Source organism: Spodoptera frugiperda, chromosome 31, assembly GCF_023101765.2.
Source record: "Spodoptera frugiperda isolate SF20-4 chromosome 31, AGI-APGP_CSIRO_Sfru_2.0, whole genome shotgun sequence".
NCBI classification, from domain to species: Eukaryota; Metazoa; Arthropoda; class Insecta; order Lepidoptera; family Noctuidae; genus Spodoptera; species Spodoptera frugiperda.
The window spans coordinates 6611034-6626549 of record NC_064242.1 but is presented as its reverse complement, the minus strand read 5'-3'; the positions used below and the strand labels follow the sequence as shown (position 1 = coordinate 6626549).

Genomic DNA, 15516 nt, shown 5'->3' with positions numbered 1-15516 from the left:
CGATAGTACACCTACTTAATTAATGATGGCGTACCATTGCTGAAAGAAATTGTTGCTTTGAACTGGAGGACATTAAGTTGTTTATGTTTCTTATAGTTGGGATGGCAAAGTACGAACTACTGCTACTTCTACTAAAAATCGAAAGAATTAAGTATGAGGCAGTGGTAGATTATTAGTCAGGCCAGTACTTAGTTTAAGAACTTACACGCAGACAGGTATTTATTTTAGTAATCTTGTCGAGTCTAGCGATCGTTGTCAGGTGTTCATCGGAAAGTAGGACATAAACTATTATTCTAGTTAGCAATATCTAATAATAGTCCCGAATACAGTTAGCGAAACAGCTGTGATAATGTGCATCAATAGTCGGGTCCGTGTGGCGGTGCATCCCGCGCGAGCACGCTGCCCCTGCATCCGGGCTCTTGTTTGCCATGTGTCGAGTAAACACCCACCGACGACCGGCAAACTTGTAATGCGACAGCTGTGCCGCGCTGAATCTCATTGTTCCAATTCACTACTTTTATCCCGGAAAATCTACTCTCGAAAATGTTACACCAGGGCGAGTACAAAATTTTATCCAAACCCTCTAGAAATCAAATGTTTATCTTGTTCACATTTAAATCTGTTTCCAGTTAATATCGTAACAAAGTTTGCTGCAACAATATTGCTCTTGCAGGAGTGTACGTGATGGTGGTACCAATTATATTAATTCTCGGTAACGTTGGCGCCGTATTTCGGAAATTTGAAACTCTGAAGACGACTGTTAACATCGGTGAGTTAGTTTACAACCGAGATATAACTTGGTGAAAATATCTTGGAATACTAACAAGTACAATATTTCAAATAACGCAAATAATGTTAATATCATGTTGACAAAGTGATATTGTTTCATTTAATTTACCCTTTCTTTTGACATATGAAACTTATTGAGAACTCGAAAGAAAAATATAATTGTTTGCCAGTGTAGAAACATTAGCCTGAAAACGTTGTAGACTGGAATATAAATGTTGATTCTTATATTTATTCTCTTCTTATATTAATTCTATTCGAGTCGATACATCATTTGGCTGTGACCTCTGAATTCGTTTCAGTGTTTCCTTTCAAAGCACTTGCCTAGTCAGATAGAAAATCGACCGATCTTATCTAGGTACTTAGTTGTAAAATATTGCTGTTTCATTTTGTAACCTATTTAGTCAATAAATACAGAGGGTACGTGTACTCTTTGTATAAATCGAGAGCTTGAACTGCAAACAACAATTTTGTATTTATTTTTATTTGTAGGTGCAATATTTCCTCCAAATACAGTGACCGAAGTGGCGTTTGCATCGGCTCTGGCTCGAGCTTCAATGGAAAGTGAACGTTATCACTTTGTTATGAAAGCTGTTTATTCCCCATTCGGTGATAGTTTTACAGCCTCAAAAGCAGGTGAGACTACATTTTTCTGCTTCACAAGAACTTGTATTATAAATACCTTTATAGTTCCCCTCAATATTTTTCTTTAATCCGGAAGTGAGTACGTATACGAAGATGGATATAAAAATGTATAGAAGACAAGATATATTGCGCCGACCCCAAATAAATTAGGATAAGGGCAGGTAGATGATAACATGAGCACATACAAAATGAAAAGGGGAGTCTTAAGGAAAATCTTAGCTTATAAAATACCATACACGCTAATAGAAAATTTGTTGCCAAATTCCACTTATTACGTTCATGAACAAATCTAAATCAATTTGTATTTCAATATACTCGCACAAACAGCTCTTGAAACTCTATTTGGTATTATTACTAATGGAATTACCATTAGCAGCAACAATATCAAATGTGGTGCTTCCACAGCAAATATTGTAGCTCCACATTATTATTTCACGCCTTTCATGTTAGATTAATTTTGCACAATAAACGCTAAATACACCACAGTCACGGTATTTGATCAATTTTGCATTTGCCGATACAACAATACGTTCACCACAACCGTTTAAATTATTAATACCACATTTAGGGCATTCCTATTGCCTATTTACAGCAATTTGGTTTCGCATTAATTTGACATGAAAATTACTCGGCACAAAGCCAAATCCCATGCCAAATACATCGAATTCAATTTAAGATAAATAACCCTATTCAGTTTTTTTCTAGTCAAGAGTCGAACCATAGGTCGTGGAGCTTAGATTAACGTCAATGTCATGATATCAATTTGTATACCGTACTGAATGGAGTACCTGAAGCAATAATGCAGTTCATAAAATATTGATAAATACATAACATGTGCTTACTAATTGGACACTAGTTGAACTGTAAATAGGTAGAGTAATATTATTACGAGTAATATTACTTTCATAAAATAATTAATCTGCTATTTTTCAAACCCATGCTTACCAACAAATGCTATTTAATTTCCAGCATGTGAGCTACTCTCCAGCGGTGTGATCGCAGTGTTCGGGCCCACTGACCCGGTCTCAGCATCAGCAGTCGAGGCACATTGTCGAGCTGCTCGAGTACCACATATTCAGGTAATGACTTGAAACAGTTATAACTTAAAAGTTAAGTGGTCTATTTATACATTTCTATCTACACTTTAAATCTCTGAAATCTTCAAGAATAAAACGTTAGTATTATACTATATTTTGACTATAATATATCTACCTCTGCGTATAATTACATTCTACTAAATATGAAAACCAAATCTGTATATTACGTACAAATATGGATTCATGGACGAATTTGACGAATTTGGTATCATTATATGTTTACTTAAGCAAAGAAGGAAACCCAAAATTAGGAGTAATTCCAAGAAAATTATTTCGTTTTCATCAGTACAACTGGTGAAGGAGTGGAAAAATATCGTTCTATATTTAAATATCTATCTATCTATATCGAAAATCTTTGAAGAAGCCTTGTCAGCTAAAGATAACTTGTCATCTATTAGTTTCGATTTTTCAAATTGTGTAACAAACAGGCAGTATGGCGACCCCCGCCAGTCCGAGGACTGGAGCAGCCAACTCCACCTGGTATCAACTTGTACCCCGAAGCAGTAGCCCTGTCCAAAGCCGTGGCTCTGTTCATAGCAGACAGCGACTGGAGATCGTATACCCTACTCTATGATGATGATCATGGTAATATTTTGATACCATCTTTCATTTTTGTTCTTTAGTTAATTATGTTATTTAGTGAACAATACTTCTAGTTAACCTCAACTAGTCTAGTAAATCTTAGATCTCTGGAATTATACTTTAACTTTATAATAATGTTATGTGCGAAAATTTGTGATAATTAAACATAAACTTCTTAACGGATTAACATGAAACTATGCCTACAAATAGATAATTTTCTAGAATAACACATTAATCCTTTAAGATCTTAATATACTTACTGTGAGTAACTAGTCAAACCAAAACATAATATGCAAGTTAACCTGATATATTCACCTTTACAGGACTTATTAGGCTGCAAGAAATATTAAAACACACTGATCCAGATTTAAAATGGCTCGTTCGAAGACTGGTGCCAGGAGAAGATAACCGGCCATTGCTGAAAGCTTTAAAGAGTACAGGTGAAACAAGAGTCATACTGGATTGTCCAGCTGATAGAGTACTTGAATATTTACGCCAAGCCAATGAGGTGAAGTTTTTTGAAGACTACATGGTACGTCAAATGTCCAATTACATAAAAGACAACGATATTTTTTGCCAAAACTAAGTTACCACACACTTAAGTTTATGAGACTCCTGATTTATTATAGTCACTTATTTATAATATTCTTTTATCTTCAAATTCTATTCGGATTAATAAACTGACAAAAAACAAAATCAACATAACTACTCTGTTTGTACATCATTATCGACGCGAAGAAAAAGGGCGAGCTTACCTACGTAAGCGGAATGGAGACCCAAAATTAAAGCAAATACAGCCACAAACTGAATTATACTAACGAGAATTTACCTTCGTACTTATGATACTAAGCTTATATAAAACTGTTCTTATTTTTGGAATTGATCGATACCTTTGTTATATCTATATTTGTAACGATTCGTTCCAGCTTGTGCAATAATTTGAACTAGAGACTACGAGATTAAATAAAAGTTACAGAATAATATATTACTTTACGATACAGTTAATATAAGATTATTTGTTTTAGAGCTACGTGTTGATGTCACTAGATGCCCATACTCTAGATCTAGAAGAACTACGCTATGGATTGTCCAATGTCACGTGTTTAAGAATTTTCGACCATTCGGACCCAAGAACAAGATCTTATTTAGCAGACTGGATAGCTAGAGGTACAGACAACGTGAAAATTCCACGACAATCTCATGAAATTACGGTAAGTCCATACTAGTGCGTTTAGGAATGTCATTTGTCATTCGCCCTTATAAGTTATTACATCTAACATTTAGGTAGAAGCAGCGCTTGCTAGTGACGCAGCACGACTTATAACAGATGCTGTGGAAAATTCCCCTGAGGAATTCAAAATAGAGGCTCAAGAAATTAGCTGTGATTCTGAAGACCAATGGGAAGTCGGTGAAGAATTTACAAACCATTTGCTGACGGTAATAGCGATTTGAAAAATTTGAATTACTTAAGTATTGCTGATGTAGTTATCTTTAAGCAAACCTCTTTTCAGAATCCAATCGCGGGCATTACGAACATGATTAATTTAGATAACATCACAGGCGAACGATTGAATTTTAACGTCGAAATAATGGAATTATCAAATAGTGGATTTAATAGCATTGCAAAATGGAACCCAGAAACTGGATTTAATTATGTTCGAACTGCAGACGAAACATCAGACCGCTTAGCTGAAAAGTGGCAAAACAAGACGTTCAAAGTAGTTTCACGCATCGGAGCTCCGTACTTAGTCGAAGTAACCCCCAAGGAGGGCGAAGTACTAACCGGCAACGATCGATATGAAGGATATTCGAAAGACTTAATACATGAAATATTAAAAGAAATACTACATCTGAACTATGAAATTGAAATAGTGCCAGGTAATGGCTACGGTTCATATAACAAAGAGACAAAAAAGTGGGATGGTCTTGTGGGACATCTTTTAGAAAGGGTTCGTGAGTAGTATGAGAATGTATTCTTTAATAAATAATAGTAAGTAATATCTAAAGTACTGTTTTTCTCTTATTTTTCAGAAAGCTGATTTAGCAATCTGCGATTTAACCATAACTTATGAACGGCGGTCTTCCGTTGATTTCACGACACCTTTTATGACTTTGGGTATAAGTATTCTTTATTTAAAGCCAACTCCACCCGAACCAGAGTTGTTTTCCTTTCTGAAACCATTCTCAGTTGATGTGTGGATTTATATGGCAGCAGCTTATTTGATGGTGTCGTTATTGCTCCATATTTTAGCGAGGTGAGTAAATAACAGTTAGATTACATATTTATGTCCTTGCATATGACCTATATACACGTTTGCTCTTTTTATTGAATTTCAGATTAGCACCAAATGATTGGGAGAATCCCCACCCTTGTGACAAATCTCCTGAAGAATTGGAGAATATTTGGCATATTAAAAACTCTTGCTGGCTCACAATGGGTTCCATTATGACACAGGGATCAGACATTTTACCCAAGTAAGCTTAACATTTAATAGTTAAAAAATACTTAGGAGACAGTTTAAATAATTCACTTGCCATTTCTTTTTTTACGCAGAGGTTATTCTACTCGATGGGTTTGCGGGATGTGGTGGTTCTTCGCATTGATCATGTGTTCGTCTTACACCGCTAACTTGGCTGCTTTCCTCACAAATGCCGCTATGGACGATTCCATTAAAAGTGCTGAAGATCTCGGAATGCAGACCAAAATCAAATATGGGACACTGAAGGGTGGTTCTACGTACTCCTTTTTCAAGGTTTTTATTAGCATTTATTTTAGCCATTCACTATTTTAAAATTAACACTGATCATACTCATGACATATTAAATCGATTTCTTTGTTTACCAGCGTTCCAATGTCTCCTTGTACCAAAGAATGTATGGCGCTATGGAATCAGCTCGACCGTCCGTTTTCGTCAAGAATAACGATGAAGGATTAGACCGAGTGCTGAAGGGCAAAAGAGACTATGCATACTTTATGGAGTCTACAGCTATTGAATACCAGTTAGAAAGGCATTGCGACTTAATGCAAGTGGGCGGATTACTTGACTCAAAAGGCTACGGAATTGCTATGCCCTTCGGTGAGATGATTAGAGTTTAACACATTTCATTTATGTACTAAAGTACTTGAACATTTTCCAATTTGTTTGAATACACACGCGAGTGAGCTCACTTCAATTAAATTATATTGCACTGGATTTACGGCTCACAATATGTTAGGCAAAAAATAGCGAGCGTTTTGGCATTTTAAATATTTTACACAGATTCGTCATACCGTACAGCCGTGGATAATGCATTACTAAAATTGGCTGAGAGCGGCAAGCTGGTAGAGATTAAAAACCGGTGGTGGAAAGCTCCTCCAGAAAATGCTTGTGTTGTAAGTTATGTTTTATTATATAAAATTGCAATCTAAGTACTTTTGCTTGTTTATATTTTTAACTACTTTTAGGTGTAAATGAACACAATTAATTGCGTTTCACCTTTGCCAACTTTAAATAATAAATTACATTATATACGTTTTTGAGACAATAACACATTAAACCTTGATTCGTTCAAAATAAGTCTAATGCGTCTAATAATAGGTCTAATTTTCATTGCAGTCTGAGGAAGCAGCGGAAGAAGGGGCAGCAGGGGAATTAGGAGTTGAAAACGTGGGTGGTGTGTTCGTCGTATTGGCTTGTGGATGCAGTGCAGCCACGGCAATGGGTATATTTGAATTCCTTTGGAACGTCAGAGAAGTCGCCATCGAGCAGAAGGTATCTACGAATTTCATTTACCACCAAATAGCATTCATATGCTAATGCAAAAAGACCTCAGTGACATTGAATACCGCAAATTCACTGCTTTGCATAGACAAACCTTGTGCTTATTTCATTACATATTGACTACGTTTTGTAAATATATTATTCAAATACGGGTACTCTCGAGGGCGTCTAGTTTTTACAAATGTAAAATACAAGATATAAAGTAGATCGAAAACGTAAAGGTGTAGTAATAATGAATTAGGTTGTAGTGAAAGATTACCTTTAAGTTCTTGGAACTAATTTCTATATTATATTATCAGATGACTCAGTCTGAAGCACTTTGGGCTGAACTGACGTTCGCACTAAGTTTCTGGGAGACGGAGAAGCCAGTGAAGCATTCGCGTCCATCATCACCAGATTCAGGAACCGATAGAGCTTCGCGAGCATCCTCCGTGCTCCGCTCCGCAGCAGACTTATTCCATCTCAATGTATTTAATAAGTAAAACTACACAATAACAAAAGAACGAGAAACTATATTTATTTGAATAAAATTATAATGTAAATAATATTTTTGAGGTAGCGTATTAGCTGAGATTGTACATTGAAAATAAATAAGTATATTTTACAAACAACACAATCGATTTTAATTAACAAATTGTTACAAGAATTCTAAAATGTCTGATAAAATTCTGTATTAATAATATAGGTATACTCTATTTAATTAGGTACTAAAAATATATTCCTTACAATAAGGTTTCAACTTTTTGTTCCTCACACAAATAACATGTAAAACCATGGGACTGAATGGGCATAAATTCTAGGAAACGAAACGAAATCGTAGAATCCTTCAAAAGGGAAGTAATTTCCATTCCTTGTAAACATACGGACGATGATAAGGATACCTTATTTCATCAATACTTATAAAGAAACATCAGTAAATCTCATCGAAGTTGATGAAGGAGGTAGCAGCCCTGAGGACAGATACTGCTCGTGACTGCGACCGCTCGCGTTGTGGTGAGGGGCTGGTGGTGGAAGGCGGTGCAGATCTTGGAGGAGCCGCTGGTTTGTGCAGCTCTCGAGGGTTCAAAGATGCATGCCACTCACTTGATAGCGCCTCGAGGAACGTCACCTGTAAAATAAGAGACAATAATTTACTACGGTTCTTCAGCACACCATGCAAGGCTGTCGCTAGGCAATGTGTTACATAATATGTCGCAGATCTAATTTCCATAAATACTAGTCCTAAGCAACGTTTAAGATCTTCTCTTCAGGCACGTTTATTTCTAACCTTATCAAATCAGACAGATTTCAGACCAACAGATCTAAATAATGTCTTAACTAGACAAGCCTTTTGAGTTCTCTGTTAAGTGGCAGGCCAGGGTTTACCAAAACCTTAGTTGGTAATTTAACAATTAAACTGTTACTTAGTGCCTCGGTATACACAATATTTATCCTAGACCGAGTACTGTCGACATAGTTCTCCGTACTGTCTCTATGTTGATATGTTCTATTGTATCTTATATATTAAATGTACCTTTTCCTTGACACTGATTTGTCGAGCGTGGAACATGAAGTCTATTATGGCCACCACAAGGCCTAAAAGCCCTCCCGAACCAAGAACCAAAAAGATACCGCTGGTGTTCTTCATCTGAAGCGAACCACTGTCGTCTTCTTCTTTCACGATTTTCTGTAGAGTGGACAAATAAAAGATTAACTAGTGAAAAACCACGCAACATAAAATTTCTCATTTCAAAAGTACCTCTTAATAGTTTAATTGAAATAAATAACCTTGAGTTTAATTTTGACATGAAATAAACTCTACTTATTATTAATATAATTTGACCTTGACTTTAATTTTGAAATTAAATAAACTCTACTTATTATTAATATTGAACTCAACCTATTGCTGAACGGCTCGGGGTTTAAAACTTAGAAACATCATCGACCTATTGATTACACAGAGATCCGCATTCATATCACATAAAAGTTGTATAAAAAAACCCCTTATATCTATTAAGCACAAGGAAAACATTTAGAAACATCAAACAGCTTGCAACCAACCTCGCAATGCTCTTCATTATCTTCATCTTCCCACCACTTCTTCTTCAGTTTCTCAAGTTCACCCAACTCTTGTAACGACAATATTGCGTTGTCCACCCAACCTTTATGCGGATAATCTATAAATAAAACATTTTTCATCATTTCTTATCCCAAACCTTCTTACATTATCTCAGAATTTTCTTTTAATATCCATAACTTACTTTTAGCCATAGCAATACCATATTCCTTGGAATCTAATTTTGATCCAAGCATTTTCAATTTACAATTCCTCTTAATATAATATTCGATCGAAGTTGATTCCATAAAGAACGCATATTTTCCTTTACTTCTAAGAACTCGATCTTTTCCTTCATCGTTGCTGTCCATAAAAACTGTTGGCTTTGCTGAGTCCATGACATCCCAAATTTTTGAGTAAACTGTATCATTTGATGTCTGTAAGCAATTCATAAATCAAACATTTAAGGAAAACACTTACAAAATTGATCATTACAGTAATTATCTGATATCCAAAACATACTTGGAAAAATTTATACGTGGAAGCATTGTACACAGCTCCGTAGGAAATTTTGTTCTGTTCAGAAAGTTCTTTAACGTCATTAATGACATTACTTCTTCGACTGTTACTGAGGAAAGTCGACATGTTGGCCGTATACGAGGCAGTCACGATAAGTGCAAAGAACCACCACACGCCAGCTACCCACCGCGAACCCACCGCTCTGTAAAAACAAAAACTTTAGCTACAGAGTTTAACGAAGTTAATGGAAAGCGAATAGGAACTACGTTGTGAAAGAGTTTAACTTGGACCTAATAGATAATGTTTTCAACAAACAGCTTGCGTTCGCTTTTTAGTTGACATAAAATTACTAAATGGGTTATCACATTATTAACAAAGTCATTTATGAATATTACCTACATAAGATACACCTTATTTTCAATGTATGTCCAATACAAAGTAGAACCTAGATAATTTTCATTATATCTTAAACCTTCATTTTGTTTAACTATCAAAACTTTAAGACATTATACCTTGGCAAAATATCGCATCCTTGTGTCATAATGGATCCCATAGTAAGCCACATACAGTTGTAAAGACTCCATATATTCTCGAGGTTCTCTGGGTTCTGGTTACATGGGTGAGGATTAACCCAATCGTCCTGGCTCATTCTAAAATATAAAATGGCAAAGTAGCTTTAAAATCAAATATCAAACTTCGAAAGTTATAATACGTATTTAAGCAAAAGTTTTAAGGGTTAACTTCAGTGTGGAAATAATGATATCGCCATCTGTGCTCTTTCAAAATAAAACTTGGCTTTTTATTATTAAAAAAGAAAACCGATTAATATTTTCATTAGAACTTGAGACGGAATTTTTACCATGTTTATGAGTTTCATCCGTGATCATAGCGCTTGAAACAGTGCCGAAATATCGGAAAATTATAGACATAAATAAACATGGTAAGTATCCCATCTCAAGTTCTAATGATAGTGTTAGTGACTATGTCAGTTAAAAACTTATATCGATTTATATTTTTGTGGCCTTCGAGTAGGGCAGTAGGTAGTAGAGCTAGAGGGTTAAGTAGAGTTAGAGCAGAAAATATTTATTTCTTCTACCACTTCTTTACTTTAAGTAGGCCACTTCATATTATTTTTATTTATTTTCATAACGCCAAAAGCTTTCTTCAATACAGAAAATTATATTCATCAGAGATTTGATAACCTAACCTAACCATTTCAATGATGACATGGATATAAAATGACAGAAGAGAAGAAGACAGAAAAACTGTTTCATAACTAATGATTAGAAATTGTAAAGAAACTAAAACCAACCTTGCACAAATCAGTAGCACAAATGAGACAATCACATACGTAGTACAGAGATACAGCCAGACGTCCAAAGACAATGGCTTAATAAAGGAAAATCTGTCCGGGGCTTCAGGGTCTTCCTCTCTGAACAACAAACTTATACCCAAAGTCATAAAAGGAATTGAAAAATCCACAACCGAATTCCTCTCTGAAGTTATCGTCAAATCGCAAATACCTAAGTGTGCTTTCTAGAACAAAAAGTAAGAAAATATAGTACAACGTCACGCCTTATTCCCCGAAGGGGTAGGTAGAGGTGTTTATTACGGCACGTAATGCCGCTAAACAATGTTCACCCACTTTTCACCATTTGTGTTATAAGTCCCATGTAATAGGGGGTGAGCCTATTGCCATAACTGGGCACAATTCCAGACTCCGTGTTACCACTGAAAATTTTTCGAAAAACCGAAAAAAGCCCAGTTATACTTTACCCGACCCGGGAATCGAACCCGAGACCCCGTGTCCGGCAGTCGCACTTGCGACCACTCGACCAACAAGGCAGACAATAAAAATAATCCAATATCTGTAAGAAAATATAATCCAGCATAATAACAATAAAAAAGTTTGTGAGATACATTAGCTTAGCGACTAGTTATTTCCTGTAGGATATTAAACTTAGCTTCAACAAAATTATAACTGCATTGCAATGTAACAGTTTCCAAGACTTAATTAAGGATGCCGTTATTCTTCCTTTGTGTATTTATAACTAGCGACCACCTCGTGACTTTGTTCACGAGAATTTTCTTACTTGCAGGTTTACATTCTGTGCAGAAACGTTGTACAGTTTCCTTGACAAATATTTAAATTCATTTTCAGTTCTTTAGTAGGACAAGATGTACTTACATGGTCCATAATTTCTCCAATGATTCCATTCCATTTCTTTGTGCCCTCTAATTGGTTGCCGTATTCATTACCTGGTGCTACATAAAACTCATATTCCAATTCAATTTTCATTGTTTTCTTTATGTAGCTGAATATGGCGTCAATAAGATCCACACAGTAGCCTCGATAGATGGTTCCATTCTCTGTGTCTTTTTTGTCAAAATATGGTCTTCCTATCCTGGTCACCACCTAAGAAATAGTATTTGTTTAGATTAAACCTAGTGTTAGTATGTGTCTACCAGCGGCTTTGTCCGTGTTCTTTTGGGATAAAAAGTATCCTATCACCCAAGTCAGCTCATACCCTGTCTGTATATCAAATTTCATCAAAACCCGTTCAGTAGTTTCAGCGTGATTAACGGACAAACATCCAAACAAAGAAACTTTCACATTTATAATATGATCTTTAGTAAAATAATTGTACACCGACCATTTATTATCCAGTAAAAAGAAATCGTCGATCAGTATACAATTATTATTATGGAACTTTAAAACATAAGATAATAATTATAATACATGTAACTTTGATTATTTCAAATATCTGTAATAACATTCCTTACCTTTATTTTTGAATTAGTGTTCACAGCTAAGGATCTATCATCTATATCCTTCTTAGTGATAACATTAGTCTTAAAATCCCAGTCTCCGGCATACATAAACTGACTCTCTTTATTTAGCTTTGAAAAGTGTAACTTAAAATTGATTCTTTTGCCTTCATCATCAAATTCTATGTGTCCTGAGAAACCTTTGGTAGTTGTCTGTGAAAGGTTAATTAAGTATCGATGAGTAGGAAGCCCTTACTAACAGCTTTTTGTTTATTCATAAAAGTTTTAATTAAGAATCATTTTCCTTGATACTTATTTTAGACATCTTTAAGAATATCATTAATTAATTAATTATGTTTTGTTTGTTTCTCAATTCTGTTATCGTACCTTACGTAGTGCTTCCCTTAGATCGTATCCCAAAGGCCATGCGCTTTCATCGTACTCCGATTTAGAACTCCTTAAACATAGAGCAGGAGGTTCTGCAGGATCTTCATCAACCTGCATACTTCTAATGGCTTTTTCCAAATGACTTAACGCATCAGCTGTTAATGCGGTTTCGAGCTAAAATAGACACAGTCATTAAGTTGGTATCTTATCGCCATACTCAGAGTCATTTAATGGTTTCTTAACCCAGTCTTTAGCAACGGTTTTTAGAACAAAATCGTTACTAAGTAAAATGTTTAAGTAACCATTAAATGTCTATGAGTGTCACAGTTAGTCTCAATAAACATGTTTTAACGTAATACTGTTTAAGTTTAGTAGTTAAATAATAAGGTACTGTTTGTTAAGCTTCAAGGAATTCAAACAATATTATTTTCATATCGTAAATGTCCTTAGTTATCTATAACGTATGAGACAGAATTACCCCTAGTGCAGCGTTTCCTAGCATTCCTTTGTCCTTCCATGTCGCTTCACTCGGCGTGGTCAAGTGCAACGTGGACACGTTTGCCATAAGCGCAGGTATTTGCTTGAAGTCCAAACTGTACGAGTCTAAATTTGTTAATATGAAACTCTGAAAAATTAACAATGATAGAAATTAATAACAAAATTAAAAAAATCTTACAAAGCTTAATAACATCCACTGCTTTCAAATCCTACTGCTCTCGACTGTCATTCTTGCAGACTGAAGTAGTTTAAATACTGATAAAATTAAACTTCATTAAAGTTTCATATTTTCGGTGCACACGAATATCTTCAAGGATAGATGAGGTATTTTGAATACCTATTGTAATTTAGGAATGGTTATATACCTTATGGTTATGGTTATATGCCTTTTGATAGAAAACTCACGATGAAGCCATAAATGCTTCCACATGTGCAAGATACACTAATTAATACACGGACATGAGCGTATTTAATATTTCTGTCACCGTAAATACATACTTGATATTCCGTGGAGTTTTCAACTTGTATTATTTCGTTCATATATTTGTGGACATTTGTTACATTACAGTCCAGTATGTGATAGGTCATCCGGGCCACTTTGAATATATTTTTGAATGTTTCTCGGTTGTCACTGTTGGGATCCAGCTTTTTGAATAAAATTGACTCCACGCCCACTGCTGTGGGCCATGTGTTGATTACTTCTTGTAGGCGTACGAAACCTTAAATATGAAATAAAGTTTAAGATATTTATGTAGGAACTATAATTTTCTGTAATTAAATTAATTTTATTGTAACTTAATTTTATCGGCTTACTCACGTACCTAACTGTTTGACAAGGATCTCGACTAGTACTGAGAGTAGCAGCGCGACAATCGCCGCGTCGTGTGTCGCGGAATGCTGCTGATTACTGCTCATGAATATGAACCTCTAGCATGGCTTGAAACTAGTTCCTCGTCAAACAGTTACGTGAGTAAGCCGATAACATAATAATTAATTAAATTAATTTAGTAATAGATCAGAGAATATTTGATAATACTGGATATACTAACTGCTATCATCCTCGTACAAGATCGTGAACTTGTCCCAGCCCAAGTCCTTGATGAGCGTTGCGTAAGCCTTCGATATTAATTCTGGAGGCGGATGATAAGCAAATGTGAAGAAATCCTCAGCTTGAGTCGCGATAGGCTCCCATCCTAGCGACAAATGTGTAACCTGAAATTAATCATAAAATATCAATGCCATTATAATTGCTTTAAAGAAGGTAAGGATCACATATATTAACTTTGTCGGACTGTGAACATATTATGATCTTTATTTTAATTTCAAGAGATTATAAATTTACACCAGCGGTCGAGAGGTCGCTTATGTAAATTTATAAACTCAAGAGTCCCAGAGTCACAAAAATCGATTTCCAAATTCTTGCTTAATAAAGAACTACAAAACTTATTTGCTGAAAACAGTATCATAGTTACACCAGCAAACTGCTATATTTCTGTTATCAAAATACTTTTTATTGAAATAGAGAAGAAGCTAACTTAAAGTACAATAAAAAACTTACATTAAATCTATTACACAACAAACAAGTAGTGTCGCAGATGCCGTAAGTCGGGCGCGCGTCTATTAAAGCCACGATCCCTCTGTTGTCTGAAGTAAATGGACACACTGGAAAACAAACAGTTTTATATGTAAGTGTATCTATTAATCTGGAGAAACGACAAAATATGAAACAAATATGGCATTAAAAATACATAATTTGTGGAATGTGAAATAACTCTCACATATTTGTATGTTACCAATCACAATCATCGAAAATACGCCTACAAGAAAGCGTATAACAATGTTTATTGGGAAGAAAATAAAGGTAAATGTGTACCGAAGTCAGTAGCTTCAGATTATGCACCCACCGAGCACACTTCTAATTCCGTAAGATCGATATTTAGGGCCCGCCTTAGTATACGATGACGTTGACTTACGTTCTAATGAAGTGGAATAGCTGTCGACTACCTTCGAATCCAAGGACCGGCCGTGGTACGTCATCATTTGGTTCGCTTCAATCATATTCTCAAATACCTGCTTGGATGTCGCCAACGTTTCCCGGTTAAAAAGACCCCCTGAAAACAAACAAAGCCCGAATGTTTTTGTTGCTGAAATTTTGTTTCTAAAGTATAACAATTTTCACATACCAATCGGAAAAGCGGCTGTACGAAGTGCATGAGCATTGCGTATGCAAACAATTATGGTAACAATGAAAAAAGCTTTGAGAGTGATCATGATGAAAGTTTGTGTTGATTTATGAATACAATATGTGTTGTTTAGACGGGCATGCGGCACGCCGGCCGCCTCACCGCCGTCTGAATTATTTTTGGAAAGCAGTTTTAGGTCACGTCGCGTGCGCCATCACGCGTCCCTGTCGCGTGTGCTACCGCCGCCCGTGCCA

At 35.6% G+C, this 15516-nt stretch overlaps 2 protein-coding genes across 2 annotated transcripts; one reads left to right on the top strand and one right to left on the bottom strand.

Moving 5' to 3' along the window:
• Positions 1 to 363: 363 nt before the first annotated feature.
• Positions 364 to 7369, top strand: LOC118276072 (glutamate receptor ionotropic, kainate 2). Its single transcript, XM_035594214.2, has 16 exons — positions 364 to 556; positions 674 to 769; positions 1279 to 1422; positions 2401 to 2510; positions 2957 to 3113; positions 3434 to 3642; positions 4136 to 4321; positions 4395 to 4547; positions 4622 to 5059; positions 5142 to 5365; positions 5448 to 5585; positions 5665 to 5863; positions 5956 to 6187; positions 6371 to 6483; positions 6707 to 6862; positions 7171 to 7369. The coding sequence occupies exons 1-16, from the start codon at positions 544 to 546 to the stop codon at positions 7351 to 7353; spliced, it is 2751 nt and encodes a 916-aa protein (XP_035450107.2). The 5' UTR covers positions 364 to 543; the 3' UTR covers positions 7354 to 7369.
• LOC118276073 (glutamate receptor ionotropic, kainate 2) lies at positions 7364 to 15487 on the bottom strand. Its single transcript, XM_035594215.2, has 16 exons — positions 15263 to 15487; positions 15053 to 15190; positions 14638 to 14741; positions 14129 to 14291; positions 13578 to 13798; positions 13060 to 13206; positions 12582 to 12755; positions 12210 to 12407; positions 11614 to 11841; positions 10738 to 10961; positions 9938 to 10075; positions 9429 to 9627; positions 9112 to 9343; positions 8912 to 9027; positions 8385 to 8537; positions 7364 to 7979 (listed from the first exon to the last, which is right to left on the bottom strand). Exons 1-16 carry the CDS (start codon positions 15348 to 15350, stop codon positions 7782 to 7784), a joined length of 2721 nt encoding a protein of 906 aa, XP_035450108.2. The 5' UTR covers positions 15351 to 15487; the 3' UTR covers positions 7364 to 7781.
• Between the last annotated feature and the right edge of the window lie 29 nt (positions 15488 to 15516).